At 37.5% G+C, this 15,752-nt stretch overlaps 2 protein-coding genes across 4 annotated transcripts; one reads left to right on the top strand and one right to left on the bottom strand.

Moving 5' to 3' along the window:
• The first annotated feature begins 2,865 nt into the window (after positions 1–2,865).
• On the top strand, positions 2,866–6,749 carry LOC119720721 (DNA-directed RNA polymerase II subunit RPB1-like). The gene is made up of 2 exons (XM_038190537.1): positions 2,866–3,559; positions 4,342–6,749. Exons 1-2 carry the CDS (start codon positions 3,134–3,136, stop codon positions 4,549–4,551), a joined length of 636 nt encoding a protein of 211 aa, XP_038046465.1. The 5' UTR covers positions 2,866–3,133; the 3' UTR covers positions 4,552–6,749.
• Positions 6,750–9,825: 3,076 nt separating this feature from the next.
• On the bottom strand, positions 9,826–15,697 carry LOC119720249 (male-specific lethal 3 homolog). Of its 3 annotated transcripts, none has more exons than XM_038189870.1 (11): positions 15,541–15,697; positions 14,562–14,647; positions 14,209–14,304; positions 13,890–13,960; positions 13,339–13,394; positions 13,095–13,193; positions 12,554–12,720; positions 12,275–12,427; positions 10,789–11,381; positions 10,432–10,516; positions 9,826–10,148 (listed from the first exon to the last, which is right to left on the bottom strand). In XM_038189870.1, exons 1-11 carry the CDS (start codon positions 15,655–15,657, stop codon positions 10,055–10,057), a joined length of 1,617 nt encoding a protein of 538 aa, XP_038045798.1. In that variant the 5' UTR covers positions 15,658–15,697; the 3' UTR covers positions 9,826–10,054. The 3 variants fall into 3 exon arrangements, with proteins under 3 accessions (XP_038045798.1, XP_038045799.1, XP_038045800.1); XM_038189871.1 differs by having other exon boundaries at positions 9,999–10,148; positions 10,789–11,378; XM_038189872.1 differs by lacking the exon at positions 15,541–15,697 and adding an exon at positions 14,969–15,121 and having other exon boundaries at positions 9,999–10,148.
• Positions 15,698–15,752: the final 55 nt, after the last annotated feature.

Raw genomic sequence — 15,752 nt, 5'->3', positions numbered from 1 at the left:
AGTCAGACATTGTGTACTTAAATCACAGTTTGATTTCTGTTCATTTTTTATTGAAGGTGGAAAAAGTCGGAACTAAGTTGGACGATCTGGAGCAATGCGATTGTGCGCAGAAATGAAAACCACCTGGGATGGAACAGTAGTGACGTCTGAAATTAAAGGTTACCGCCAGACACGCACATCACCAAAGATTACAAGGTGCAAAATCCTTGCCAAGAATTGTTAGTAGACAAAATCCAACAAGTTCATTACTGCAGGAAGTTGAACAGTTACAAAGATGGTTGTTTTTGTTGTTATACAATGTCTTCAAGATACCCAGTTTCCATGGCAACGGAAGTGATTGAATTGATTGAGTGGATAGCCCTTTAAAGTGCACCTTGACCTTACTGCAATCATTTCTACTTGTCCTGCAGTGATTTATTTCTGTACTGTTGGAAAACCACCATGCCAATTCTGACTTGTGGAATGCCGTCCACTTCAACCAAATATGCATCATGGCTGACTTCAAATTTCACAGTGATTGCTCCAAGTTTGTTTATTAGTTTTGCTGGAAAGTGACAATTTGTGGATATTATATTTTATGATGGATGTAATGTTGTGTGTAGCATTGTAGATGATGCCAGTGGGTCAATTTGGGATGTGTCCGTTATTAGAGTTTGAAGTTGTATGTGAGAAGGTCTTTCGATGCAGAAATGGCTAAAAAAAAAAGTTCTTTAGTTTTCAATGATATCAATTACCTGAACAGAATTCGGTTTTTGTGCTAATAATTAGGTCTTTAAACACTGACAGTATTATAATGTGGTGGTTTTTGTAACATAAAGCTCATATGGCTAACAATATTTTTTAGCTTTTATTTCACTACTTGCCAAGTACTTGGCAGAGGTAAACAGCTATTGTGTGCCAAACGAAACTAGGCAAACATTTTTAACTTTACAAAGCCCACTGCAGTTTCATTATCAACATTATGTAGTATTTCTTTCAGGAGATATCCAAGTACAATCACTGTAGATCTACAAATGAAACTTTTCTCTCTTGTAACTACGTGGCATACTTACAATTTAACATATCCATTGCATTGTTGACGTTACTGAACTGTACATGAACTTAATATGGCATGGGAACCATCAGATTCAATTACACGTACATGTTATGTGTTGGGGGAAGTCATAACATTGAAACCAAGTACACTATAAACAACCACAGATGGTTCCAATTTCACATAGACTTCCGGTATGCTATTTGACAAAATGGTTTCATCATATCTCGATCTGTGAAAAAGTTCATGGAAAAAGATTTCATAAATTGCCAAACATCTTTACTTAATTAGTACATGTAGTATTTTATTCATTATTTTTATGTTTCATTAACGCTGTGCTCACTTGAAATATTAATCTCTTTCCAAGGCCAAATGACAATGCTATTTTGCCAAATATTTTTTATAGTTTTATAATAACATTCGTGGCTCATATTTATTTAAACTCATCATTTTTCTGCTCGACATTTCCATGTTAAGTAATTTTGTAATAAAATGCAGTCAAGCATGTGAAATCAGAAAACTACAGTTGTCAACATTTGTCAAGAGATCGTCAGTGCGCAGTGCGCAACCCCAATTTTTCGGAGGGGGGTTACTTTGGGAATAAAAGTTGCAAATTTGTTTATTTTGAAAAGGCCATGTAGGGTCTCACTTACTCAGCATAGCTAAAGTTTATAGGGTGTGGCTCTTTTTTTTTTTTTTATCCCTGCCACGCCCTGAACCCCACCCACAACCCACCTGATCGACCACCCAAAAAAATCCTAAACCCGTCATTGTTTAGAGCTGTGCGCCCCCTGCAAGACTTCTGAAGATAACGCATATGTTGTGCCCATTCTTGAAAATCACGCATTCTCGAGAATGGGCATGCACATTCTCGAGAATGGGCGCGCATTCTTAAGAATGAGCGCCCATTCTTAAGAACGAGCACGCATTCTTAAGAATGAGCGCTCATTCTTAAGATTGGGTGGGAATATCACGTGCACAATTTATGAATTTTGCCCAATCTTAACAAACATTGCACGACATAATTATGTTAAATGAATTGTATAGCGGTTAAAAGGGAAACAATTCATATAAAGAGGAAAGAAAATGTGCTATGCTTCTGTACTCGTATAACTACGATAATTTGAATCAAATTAAACTTGTTATTATTGCTTTTTTCTGCCCACTATGGGAAGTTTTGTAATAACGGAGGACTGGGAACTAGTCTGGGAAGTGCTTTGTTTAGGCTAGACAAGTTACAAGTCCCTGCATGTATCATATGCGTGCCACGAAAAAAAAAACGATGTCCAGAAGCTGCCAAAATTGCAGCTCTGCGACGTTATGGTGGGATGTGAACAATAACTTGGTGGCAATTTAAATGGGAAATAGCATTAGCACTATATGGGATGTCGCAGTATTCATTCTCATTCTTCACATTCTTCGTTCTTACGCCCCCCCCCCCCCCCGCTTTTATTATCCCAAAAATCAGAATTCTTTGCACTAGTAATAGTATTATTATGTCTCTTATATTTTCCCGGTCCCCCCCCCCCCCCCGCATATCAATATGCCTTTACTTATCATATCCACTCTACTTTTCAGCGCCTTGCGTTGCAACAGTATAATTATTGAGAATCAGTGAACGAGGATTCAGCTAGACTTGCCAAGCGCAGCCGGTGCTCGGCATCGACAAGACCGTTATCTTGTCGCGCATTCTCAAGAATGTGCGCTCAATCTGGAAGAGTTATTTTTTGCCAAGATTGAGCAAGGATCCAGTTGCACATTCTCAAGAATGTGCACGCCCATTCTCGAGAATGCGTGATTTTCAAGAATGGGCACAACACATACATTGTTTATTGGGCTGATCTTGCATTCTTTTACGCACACGTGCTGACCACAGCACCAGCCAAATCTCCGCAGTGCCAGTGTTTGTGCAACTTTTCTTAGATTTTTCTCTGAAATAAGATGCGAACTTTACTCAAGCATTTGAAGTGTGTACTAGGAACAATCAGTGACAGCATCAATCAGAAAGTTAAGCGAGGTTAAGCTACAGGATTCTCACATTTTGTAACTTTTTTTCAAGGTCAAAATCTGACCTGTCCTGAGAAAGTTTTCGAATTCAAGATGTCGTCCACATGGGTTCCCAAACCACCACGTAACGCAGCAGCAGCTGGATCCGGAGCAGCACAGTGGCCTAAAGCTGTGGGGTCTCGCCCCACTCAACCCCGGTCAACAACTACAGAATCTCTCGGTGCTTACACGTACTTCAGTCAGGGAAATCCAGGGTCTTATCCCCACCGACCGAGCCAGATGGTGACTTCACCAACACAACCCCAACACCGACCGAGCACACCCACCGCGTACAAGCCGATCAATCCCCCGTCACAACCTCAACACCGACCCAGCACACTCACCATGTATCAGCCGGTCACTCCCCCGTCGTCTCCCCCACGCCCAACCGGCCCGTCTCCCGTCCAGTCTACCAAGCGTGTTGTTCAGCCACAAAGAGAGATTAAGTCACCTACAGCGGGAATTTCGAGTAGTTCAAGGGTAGGCATGGAACATACTTATGACGAATAACTTTGTTAGTACTTTTTCATTATCATTTATAATAATGCAACTTTTTAGTTCACTTTGAAGTTGGACATTTCCTGATTGGTTGTTTTATCTTGCGACGAAACTTTGAACAGAATAATAAATAATTTAGTCCTAAAAGACTTTTTCGATGCATTTCTTTTTCTTTTGAACTGATATTTTGCTTTAGAAATACATTTATACTGTTGAATACAATGTAATACAGTAAATAAACAAAACTAGTGGTATACTACACGAATAGTCAATGTTGATTCTGAGTATTCGGGCATTACAACTTTTATACTAGGGGAATATTTGTACCAAGTTTATTTCAGGCCTCACAGCAAAACCTTCTAAAACCTATTTAAAACTATGCACATATTTTTATTCCGGCATACATTTGAACAATGTTTAAAGAAAATTTTAAGAACCAATTTAACCCACAGTTTAGTTATAATTATTACAAAAATAACCACAAACAATATAGGCCTACCTCTCAGGGTTTTTTTTACAAGTGTTTCAGACTTTGGCAGTTTGCATGATATTGGTAACTATATCTAGTGGGGAGAACTTTGCTATATTTCTGCTACCTCATGCTGAAAAATTGCACGGTTTTGCATCCTAAAAACCTATAAAAAGCTATATTGATGAGGAGGGACACTGAGGCCTGATATGCAAAATGCACCACATTTTCAAGCCAAAATGTCATTTTACAAATGAGATGAAGATTTTTCTTATGTTTTGACTTTCCTGAACAGGTTTCTCCAAGTTCCTCCACCCGACCCACTTCACCCCGCTGCATCTGTCACCGAGATCACTCCAAGATCATGTGCTACGTCTGCGGCAAGACCCAGGTGGGCCGTGTGCGGATGCAGTGCCCTGAGCATCCTAACACCATTCATCTGATGGACTATGACCGATGTCCAGTTTGTAAGGCGGTCAATCTGGCCGAGATGAGACCTCATTGAGTGGCTTGGAAGAAACGGGTTGGGTTTTGAGATGATGCGTAAAGTATTGAAAGTAGACATAGAAAGATCTTGCACCTGCTTTGAGTCTGGATAGGTGAAACGGTAGACCTCTTGCACTGTGGACAAGTTTTATTTAAAGTCAGTGACAATGAAAGTACTAAGTGTCTACTCATTTATATAAAAGGGGAATAAAGACTTGTCCTCTGTGTTTCCTAAATTGTGAAAAAGTTTTGCCTATTTTTGTTTTGCATGTTTTTCTGCACTCGGGTCCTAAGTCTGCTCCAGGCCTATGTTTTTTTCATGTAACCTTAAAATCTTAAAATCAAGCATTCTTTCTGTAAGTTTTATGTTCTATTTTCATTTGTTAGACCGAATTGTGCATTTACTGTGAAAAAGCTTTTCAAAATGTCTTGGTTTTAATTTGTTTTTTTCAAGCAAATAGTGAATGAACAAATACTAAACAGGATGATGTTACAAAAAGTTAGCAGAATAAGAGGTAAGTAGAATTATTAAGAACATCAGAAGTCACGACATATTCAGGATTAATTTCAACATAACGGCTTTTAAATTTGACAAGATCTTTCATACCAAATATATCTCAAAGGTACTTTTCAGTCCAAAGACGTTCTTGTTCACTTTGGATACAAAGAATACAACTTGCACTGATTTTTGGAAAACCATCTTGGAAGATTTGTGATAAGGTGAGTGATGGAACAAACATTTTGTACATGTAATTTAGCTGTTGGTTTTCAAAATTTTCATGAAAATGTTGGGAAAGAATTATTTAAGTTCAGGTGCACATTTTTCCGCACAGGAAACTAAAGTTTTTTTGTTTTTTGTTTTTTTGAGCTCAACTTCAGGGAATCAATGCACAAAACAGGTAAACTACAGGGTGTTCCCAAAAACCAGAACTCTCAAGCCACCCTTTTTTTTTTTTACAGCTTTCAAATAATAAATCACATATCTTTATACATATTTGACAAGTGTATTTCATCAGCTTTTCAACAACGAAAAAAATCCTTCGAATTGGAAAAATATTTATTCAGTTACGACCAATTAAAAAAAAGGGCCACCTTTTCATTTTGTCCGCGGTGACTGATGCTTGACTTGCACAGTGAGAACAAGGGCCAAAACTCATTTGTGAAAGAGGCAACCATTAGTAGAGGGCATAGCAGAACAGTCAACATCTAAGATGTTTAACAAAATGGTCCTTTTCCAAAAAGAGAAGTGACCATTGTTGCAAAAAGTAAAAAATAAAAAAATAAAAAATAAAGAAAGTTTATAAAATTTAAAAAAAAAGAGCAAAACTATCCTCACCCAGGCTCACCCCAAATCGATTATATTCCTCATAGTGATAATTAAGACCATGGACAAAATGAAAAAGCGGTACTTTTTTCAATTGGCCATAACTCAATTAAATATTTTCCAGTTGGAAGGATTTTTTCGTTGTTGAAAAGCTAATGAAATAAACTTGGCAAATATGTATCAAGATTTCTGACGGTTTTTTTTTAAAGCTGTGAAAAAGAGAGTGGCATGAGGGTTCTGGGTTTTTTGTTTTTGTTTTTTGGACACCCTGTATGATTGTAAATATGACATTGCTTTTCCTTTTTCAAGATTTTACCTACATGTATGGTATTTAATGAAAGTACTTCTTGACATTGGTTAAAATGAGTCTGTTCTCTCATTTCTGAGCTTAGAGTAAAACGTTACCTACAGAAGGGTTAAGGTGGATTTATGTGAGCTCATAGTACTGTCAAATTTTAGAAGAAAGGTGTACATTTAAATGGTTTGATACTGAGGTTGTAGATTTTGCATTCTGGCTTGTTTTGCCAGTTCTTACAGATATGCATGTATTTATTACTTGGAGATGCAAGTTCTATTCAAGTCAAAAACTTCATTTTTGTCACTAAATACAAGTAAATTACAACATAGCAGAGAAACAAATATCAGGGATAGATTTAATGAGTGCCAATTTCTTGCATTTTGTTGAAATATGGAAATCAGGGTTTAAGACATTTCTATTTTGTTGCCTATTTTTGAGTTGTTTTGAAGGTTTGTTAAAAGTAGTTTTAAGTTTGATTTTTGTTTCCATAAATCTAAAGCATTTCATATACACGTATATATGCATGAAGCAAGTTCAATTACAAGTACTATTGAAAAGAACTCATGTTAAAAAAGGTATAGTTTTAGTTAAAGCATCATTTACCTGCGAAAGTTGTCTTTCCTTAAACATAAAAAGATTTCAGTAATGTAAAGAGATTTATTTAAAGAGAACGTGTAATTCATAATGTTTAAAAGGAACGACCAAAAAAATGGATTTTATGAGGGTACTTTGAAAGTCAATCGTACATTGGTAACTTTTGTTTCGGCACTCTGGTCGAAACAGCTCTCTTGTTTTTATTAAGAATTCAACCCCCCCACCCACACTAAAGTTAAAGTTAGGGTAAATCATTTGTCATTTGTGCATTTTGTTTGTTTGAAGCATTAGCAACAAAAGTGCTCTAAATTTAAAGATGGGTACTTAATAACTATCCCGAGGAAGTTTTAGCTCTGTGAATGCTGTATATTCCAAGAAAAAAATATTCTAGGATCTCGGTTCAATTCAAAACTTGCCAAGTCATGTTTTGAAATGCGCCCCAACTCAGCGTCTGGGTCACGTTCTCATTCAGCCGATTGCAGCTAAGCATGTCACGCACTGAACTTACGAATAATAGGAAGCGCATGTGCGTTGTGTCAACACTTACACGTTCCCATTCATGGATTCGCCGAATTACAAACCAAGTACATTGTACCAACATAAATTTCCAAAAATGCGTCACTTAAATTGACGCATCTTTGGAAATTGCCTTCTTTTATTTTCTTCAAAAAGACAGCATGCTCAAAGGAATAATTTCACAGGGAGTTTAGTGCCATTACTATCGTTACACCGAGTAAGCTTTATAACAATAATTTTGTCAATTACTTTTTAAATAGCTGCAAATGATCTACTCTACCTTAAACCAACATTAGTTGGTCTGAAAGTTTATATTTTCAATGAAAGGTTTTCATTTACTGACAACTCTATTGTCTTGCCCATTGCAGTTTCATATCGCCAGTCTTCCCGAATATAACATACTGGTATGCTTTACTACATGTATGATCCAAGTCAAAACATTGCCAAAGAGTATTCCATTTTGTATACATGTATATGCGTAAGTAACTTTTTTTTCTTCAGTTTTGTAAATAAGAAAACATACAAGAAAGAAAAACGTTTAAAGTTTTGTTATATTGTTTAGAAAAATGAAAAAAAAAGTTAAAAACCTTTCTTTAGGTATTGTATTTTGTATTCAACCACAATTTACATTAGTAAGTTATAAGAACGGAGACGTTTCAACTGTTATGTTATACAATAAAGTAGGTAACTTTATTTGTCAACTCGGATATCACAGCTTTGGTGTTAATTTTCTTGACTGACAAACTGACAGAAATGGCGTTTTAATGGCAACACTGAAAGCTTGTTTTAAGTGTCATTTGGAAACATTTGAGCTTAAGGAGGTTTTAAACAATGTAACAAATTACAAAGGAACCCAAAACAAACACATGTATATGAATTGATTTTGAAGGGAAACAGTGCCACATGAACAAAGACATTGACCAGTATTGGGGAACCGCCAACATAGGGCTGGATAGCTCAGTTTGTAGAGCACTGGAACGGCAATCCAGAGGTTGCTGGTTCAAACCCTGCTCCTGTCAATTTCTTGTTCAACTTTGAAAAAAAAAATATTATAATGCGGCTAATCAGTTCCCCTTTGTGGTTTATTTGAAAATTTGAAGGGAAAGGGACTAATTTTAGTAAAAATATTCAATATCTACAGTAGTTAAGTTAAAGTTACTTTTCAAATTAAAAATATGTTTTAAGTGTTTTTTTTTAAAGCAAATTACACAATTCCACAAAATATAACTGCTGAAAAAGGGGGATCGCTTCCATAATTTTTCAAAATGTTTCCTTGATTTCTTCATAGTCTACAAAAAGAAAAACTAACTGGAAAGTCTATACATGACAATCGCAAAGCCTCGGAGAGATTGTTAAAAACACCTTGCACCGAGTTTGTAAAATTGAACACTAACAAATTTCAAAACGATCTCTCATTTACTAAATGTGGCTACTTACTACAGAAGTGCTGGTTCTACAATGCCCAACTAAAAATTTGCTACATGCATGTAATCAAATGCTTTGGAGCTCAAACACAAAATGTACTTTTTTTCCAAATTTTGATGTTATTGTAACTTGGAACAATACTAACGTGACAATTATTCAGTCAAGACGAAATTTTATCTTTGATCTCATGACGTAATCTGTAGGTTCACTTGATGTATATAACACTTAATCTGTAATTACACTATAACAAACTGCACTTAATATGTCTGTGCAACGAACACTAGAAAACTTTTTACAAAACGTGTGAATACATCTGCTGGTGCCATTTCAACACATAATCAGATATTAGAACATTTTTACAATAACTGTTACTTTACTTACTGTAAGTTCACAATTCTACAATCTTGAGATTTGACATTTAAGTACAGTTGCAGATAGTCGCTTAAGATTTTTTTTTGAAAGGATGATAACATTTTGATAGACATTGAGTTTGAATTGCATTCTAATAAGCCTCTGTACTGATGACGTCACACTTTGTTTACACGTGCACTTTCCTATGGAGCCAGTGGGGGTCCACTGAACACCATAGGAAAGCACACACGTAAACAAAGTGTGACGTCATCAGTGCAGAGGCTTATTGTCAATGTAACCTGTCACGTGATGCGCAGAAAGTGCAATTTTGTTCTGAACAATTGAAGAGTTTGTTTCCAAAATGCGATAAACGCCATTTTGTTACTTTTTAGAATCCCGCTCACTCCTGGTTGCTGTTACTCAATTCAACACATTTTAAAAATGCGATAGAGTAAAAAATGTGGTTCAGTAACATCTGTTGTATTGCGCATGTTCGATAAATTTTCAAAACCACGGAACTTTGTCACTTTTTTTCAAACGGATGTATCACTCTTTGATGTTAACAAAATTGGCACATATAAAGCCGTTTGTAAAAAGTAAGAGTGCCGAAGTTCCTTTTATATTTGCACTTTTGTTATTAACCCTAACTCCCTACTGAGTTTTACTATGAACAGCACCAAGTCCTCCAAAATCCATCACTGACTCTGCTTCACATAATGCTTCAGGACCACATCCGCCGAAATCCACCACAAATCCAGCACTGCTAGGTGGATTTTGATGGTACTCATGGCTTGTCTGCCAAAATCCCCACAAATGGGAGGATGGATTTTGATGGAGTTGGGAAGGTTAGGGTTAAAGAGAAACGATACACTTTGAGCTGATATTAATTTGATATTACTTGTTTCTATTTCACCACCAGGAACATCATTTTTCAAATCCCAACTTTAAGCAACTCGTATTTTTTCGTCTTACTGCTGTTTGATTGTCTTAGACTTGTCTCTTTGTGGTTCCCAGTCACGTCTCCTTAGGCTGCTGCAAAGCTTCCTGTGGGCTGACGTAAGCACTCTCGGGAAAAAACTCCTCCAGTCGATCTGGGTGAGCAAGATACCTGTCAGAAACGACATCAGAAATTAAGCTTATATTCAGATATTTATTTCATTACCTTCACAATATTTAAAGTTACTTGTGAATCCTTTCTCCTCCTTCCCTAATCTTTCTTGATCCTTCAAAATCAAACAGATGGTTTAGAGGATTTCGCAGGGTTGAGAAAGCCCGATATTGGGATGTTTCAACATGGTTCAATGAATTTTCCACTCTCAATTATTTTGAGCAAACGGTAATACTAAGTTGTATTGTGATTCACTTTCATATAAACAAACTAATATTCTTACTTGAGGAACAGTTCGATGTGTTTGAGAAGTGGGCGGAGCTTCTTTGGTGGGAGGTCCATCTTGCCAAGCAACTCTGGAAGCTTGACTAAAGTAAACAAAGACACACAAACAAACTTATAAATATTCATGATGTGAGAGGAGCAATTTCAGTGACTTGAACTGGACTTCAAAGTGCTCAGTTGGTAGAGGGCAGGTTAAAATCTGGCTCCAATTAATTTCTTTTTTCCCCCTAACTTTTACTTATTAAAAGAAGACATCAAACTTAATATTTTCTTAATTTGTAATGGTGGATTTTAAATTCACAATTAAAAAACAAATGAGAGGATTTTGAGTAAAAGCTTGTAGTTACTTTCTTACCAAAGAGTCTCATAAGATGTTGAGCCCCATACATCTTACAAGGCGGCATCCTTCCATCATAATTAGCATCATCGTCTAAAAGTTTACAAGACGGGAGTTTCATATCGCATACGTTAATCCCAAAGTTCTTGCCATTGTGATTGGTCGCTTTGCCATTGTTTGACGAAGACTGGTTGGATTCCGTCGATTCTGATCGACTAAATGGAGCAACTTCCGGTTGGGTTTCCGGAGTCGGAGAAGACGGAATGGAGGAAACACTGGAAAGTCTTGTGGAATGACGAAGCACTGGTTTGGATGTTGTTGTGTTAGTAACTGCTGAGCTGTCTTTGTTGTGACTTGGTGTGTCGACCGAGTGTCTCTTAGGGTAGGGGGATCTTGGTGGATGATCCGCATCCGAGCAACGTCTCTTCACAGGAGGTAGAGGGGATGTTAGCGTGATCTGCTCGCTGGTTGAAAGTCTTCTTGTGACCCTCCTCAGAGTTTCGTCCTTGGATTTCTCGGGGGAGTCTTTGGTATCTGGCTTGGCTGGTTCCTTCGTAGGCGAGGATGTAACGCTGTGCTTTCTGGGTCTACCTCTTTTAGGTGGCGACCTGCTGAGAGGAGTACCAGTGATTTAAACAATCAGTTCCTGCCATTGGATCCTATTCGTAGTACTCATGTCATTTAAACAGTTCATTCGGTTTGAAATATTTTCAAGTCTCCGTGTTCAGAAAGTGTGAATTATTTGGAGTTTAAAGTGTGAAGTAGTGTGGGCCAGTGGTTGGAGAGTTTCATTTGGACAATTGTTTTGGTAAGTTGCATTTCAGGTCTCCATATTAACTCATAATTAAATAATTGGAGATCAAATTTCAAATGTAAGGCTCTGTGACACCTTGCCAACAGGCCAGCAACCCAAACATTCGAGCATCTTTCGCATGTTATTGGGCCCACAGAATATGTCCACACTTAAACCATTCATATTTCAAGTAACATACATGTACATGTACATGCAATGTAAAAGAGAACCATCTGCTACAATATGGCACCACGTGACCATAACATAAAATGTTAAATGGTCCACAGAGTTGCAGTCAGAGGGTCTAATTTGACTTTTGTAACTGAGCGTCTAAATTGTTTGTATTTGGTTATTTTCATAGTATTGCTAAATCTCTTACTTACAAATGTAGCTGTACTTTTAATTATAAAAGTAAGTATGGGAGTTAGGTTGGCACAGCAGCTCTTTCCTCGCCTTCCACCACTGTGACCCGGGTTCGATTCCTGCCCTGGCCACATGTAGATTGGGTTTTCAGTCCCTACCTGATTCCGTGGGTTTTCCCAGGAATATTCTTCCGAGGTTTTTTCCTACCTCTAAACTGTAATTTCTTCGCATTGTCTTCTCTCTACAGGTTTCTTCAGGCTTTCGAGCTCAGTGTGCTTTTGAGGAATCCTTGGTTTCATTACCAGATAATAATTAAATAAATGTACTTATAAACCCCTCAGTACTTACGGAGTTTCAGGCTCGGGGGCCATGTCTTTTACGTAACAAGACGTGACAATTTTCTTGTACTGTTCTGTTTCGATGCTGTACAGCAAGTTGGTCGGGAGAAGAAAGTCAAAAATGATGCGTAGACCGTCCATGACTTCCTTACACAAATCCACACTGGACAAAAAAGTAAAGAAAACGAAAACAATATAATCTATTCCAAATGCGTTATGTACATGGTCACTTATTACAGCTTAACATATCACGGAAACTGGGCCTAATCCTATGAGTTAAAAGACTCACTTGTATTTTGGTTGTGGTGGCACCACCAACCCTTCTTTAGCCACTGTGTTGACGACGTTCTGCGACTGACTTTTCTTTTTCTCATGAATCTGGACGTTGATGGCGAAATGTCTGATGTAGCCCTCCATGAGTGTCAGTATGTTGTGCTCACAAGGTAACTTCACCAGCTGACAAAAAGAAAACGATTTCAAATTAATTTCCTGTAAACTTTGCTCTCTTTAACTCAACACGATCCACAAGAAGGAAATTTTGTTGCTGATATGGGCAGTTGTTTAAAAGGCCTGTAAGTTTAGCTGGTTTTTTTTACTGGTTGTTGTTAACTTAAGCAGAGTACCTGGAAACAATCTGAAGAGGTTAGAGAATATCTCAATCCTTCAGAATTTGCAGTTAGAAAATATAAATTTTACATATAAGTCCTTTTATGCATAACATTTGGTTAGATTCAGCATGCGACAAACTATGTTGTGGGATTTCATTTTCACTTGACTCGTTCTTGAGAGGTCAGGGAGACAGGTGTTTGGTTATCAAGGATAATGGCTACCTGGTTTTTCCGAGTGATGAAGTAACAATCATCTTCCAGTTTCATCTTGAGTGCCTCAGGGAGGGGAATGGGGATCTCTACAGCCTCCAGTTCCGAGGACTGAAAACACAAACACAGTCAAGATCATTTCTCAGTCAATTCTCTTGACACCAGAATTTGAAAAGCTGTCTGTAAGAGAATTCTGGGTTAAAGATGCCACAACCCAAGGTCTCTGCCAAATTGAACAATGAGGATTCATGCTTACCGAGTCGTCGCTATCATCACTGTCAGCTACACCACTACTCATGTCAGAGTCCGAACCTGAAGAAAATAGCAAGTGATACGTTATAAAGTATTCACACAAATCACAACGGAACCACTATTTCAACAAATTAATGCCCTCAATTAAATAGAATGAAGTGGCTCTACAATGAACAGTGGTGAGTGGTATCTGCTAAATGCCTGTCCAATGTATTTGCATGAAGCAGTGACAGCCTCAATCCTCCAATTTTTAATTTAAAATTTTTTGGGGGGGCAAAAACCAGCCAGTACCTCATTCCTCCATATTGTTCCAGCGTCAAACAGGGCATGTTAACTACGGTCCTTCATTATAAACCATATTATACCCTCAATCCTTACAAATCCTCTGGTGCTATTACTTATACACGATCCTTGAATTTGTGAATTATGCAAAGCAGATATTGGAGGATTTTGCAAGGTTAATAATATGGATTTAATACAGTGAAACTTGCTTCAAATAGATGCACCCATGGTACATCATCATTATTATCGTTAGTCATCTTCAACATTTCCTACCTTTACCAGCTTTCCTCCTCCTTGCTAACTCAACCAACTCAGTCAGTGTCTTCTTTTTCTTCTTCTTACCCCTTTCGCCAAAATAAGGAAAAATTCCGTAAAATATTTGAAAGACCATTTGCATTTACTGTACTACATTTGTATTAGACTTAACATGTTCTTGTTTCGATTTTATTCAAAATTGGTTAACTCTTTGAATTAGTGCCTTTCCATCAAAGACACGTTTAAAATAATGATTTTTCACACACAAGATCATCAAAATATCTTCCCTAATGGTGACTTTAGATTTCTAAGTTTGCATGATATCTGTACAACCTACATTTTGGCCAGAGCCTGGCGATGGAGTTTCCCTTTCAGCTCCAGGTTTTCGTCTGTGTATCTCAAGATGTAGTGTGCTGGGGCCCAACGATCCCAACTGTTAAAAAATAAAATAAACATGAAATGCTGTCAATAATCAAACTACATCATAGAGTCTGGGGGGGGGGGGGGGGGTTGAAAGAAGTTGACCAGCTGAAACAAACATTGTAAAGGAATTCATTTCAAAACTTTATCACCAGCATTTTCAATATTCTGTGGTTTTGGTAATGGTAAAATTTACTAATATATTTTTTACTAACGAAAATAATAAAGAAATGACCAACAAGTTGATTTCCTGTTTGATTTGAAACTGACCTGCTGTTCCAACCATTGAAATGTACCAAGTACTCTGGCACTCTCTTGTTGGTGACCTCATCTTTGGTCCATTCCACCTCCAAAATCTAATTGAATCATGAAAATAAAGAATGAAAATGACAAGGTATAGTTCCAACAACTGGAAGATGGAATATGCAAGGACTGAAACATCCTAATTTATATGCTGCTTATAAAACAATTACCACTGCAATGGCCAATTTTGTGAGAGATCACAATGTAGAAACAAACATCTGTTCAAAAAAATTCCTCAAATTATTTGTACCCACTACCTATAAGTTCTAACTGCTAACAGGATAAACATTTGAAAATGCTCTAATGCATTGATTTGAAATGGCATGTAAAACATAAACGTTTACTTTCCAAAACTCTGCCAGTTCGTGACATACCTTCAAAGCCTCTTTGGACAGAGGATCAAACTTGGCCATGGATTTCCCCAAAAGCATTTATCTAACGGTCTTTATCATAGTACAAAGAACTGATCATGTGGCACACTAGACACACCAGACAGCTGTGTGCTTTGTTCCGCCTTGGGGACAGGTGCAAACCGCGCAGGCCAATAGATCACGTTGTTTACATTTTGTCAACAGATGTCAACAGAGGGCGCTAGACATCATCCTTGGACGGACGACGATAAGCGATGAGCCAGGGAAAAAAATTACTCGCAGAAAAAAAAGCGAAAAGATATGCCAGAAATGATCGAGAAAATGTATGACTTCTGTTTTAAAAGTTGTACATCGACTTCCGAAATATAAGGGTTGAATCAATGCAGAATGTATTGTTTATTCTAAATAATGCCTAATTGTTCAGGACAAGGTGGAAATGGGAGTTGAAAATCAAATACAAAAACAAGATCACATCGCGAGCACGTCGCGACTCTTGACTTGAGTCAAAATTTGATGGAAGATTCAAGGTAACTACATTGAGATTTCGAAGCAGAATCGAATAGGTTTATACTTACTTTGGAATCGTAAAGAACTCTCGCTTTAGTGGGATCAGGTTCGAAGCACAAAACATGCTCTCCGACGCTAAATTCGGCGGGTTTTAGGCCCCTCGTTGCGATCACCGACGTCGTCATGGTGGACTTTAAAAAATAAAAAGATCGATTTTTGTGTGCATGGTTCCCCTTAATCACTATACGGTTGGCTCAAATACCGCGGCAGGGAGCCCGAC

Source organism: Patiria miniata, unplaced genomic scaffold (assembly GCF_015706575.1).
Source record: "Patiria miniata isolate m_02_andy unplaced genomic scaffold, ASM1570657v1 HiC_scaffold_9, whole genome shotgun sequence".
NCBI classification, from domain to species: domain Eukaryota; kingdom Metazoa; phylum Echinodermata; class Asteroidea; order Valvatida; family Asterinidae; genus Patiria; species Patiria miniata.
This window is presented reverse-complemented; position numbering and strand designations above follow the sequence as displayed.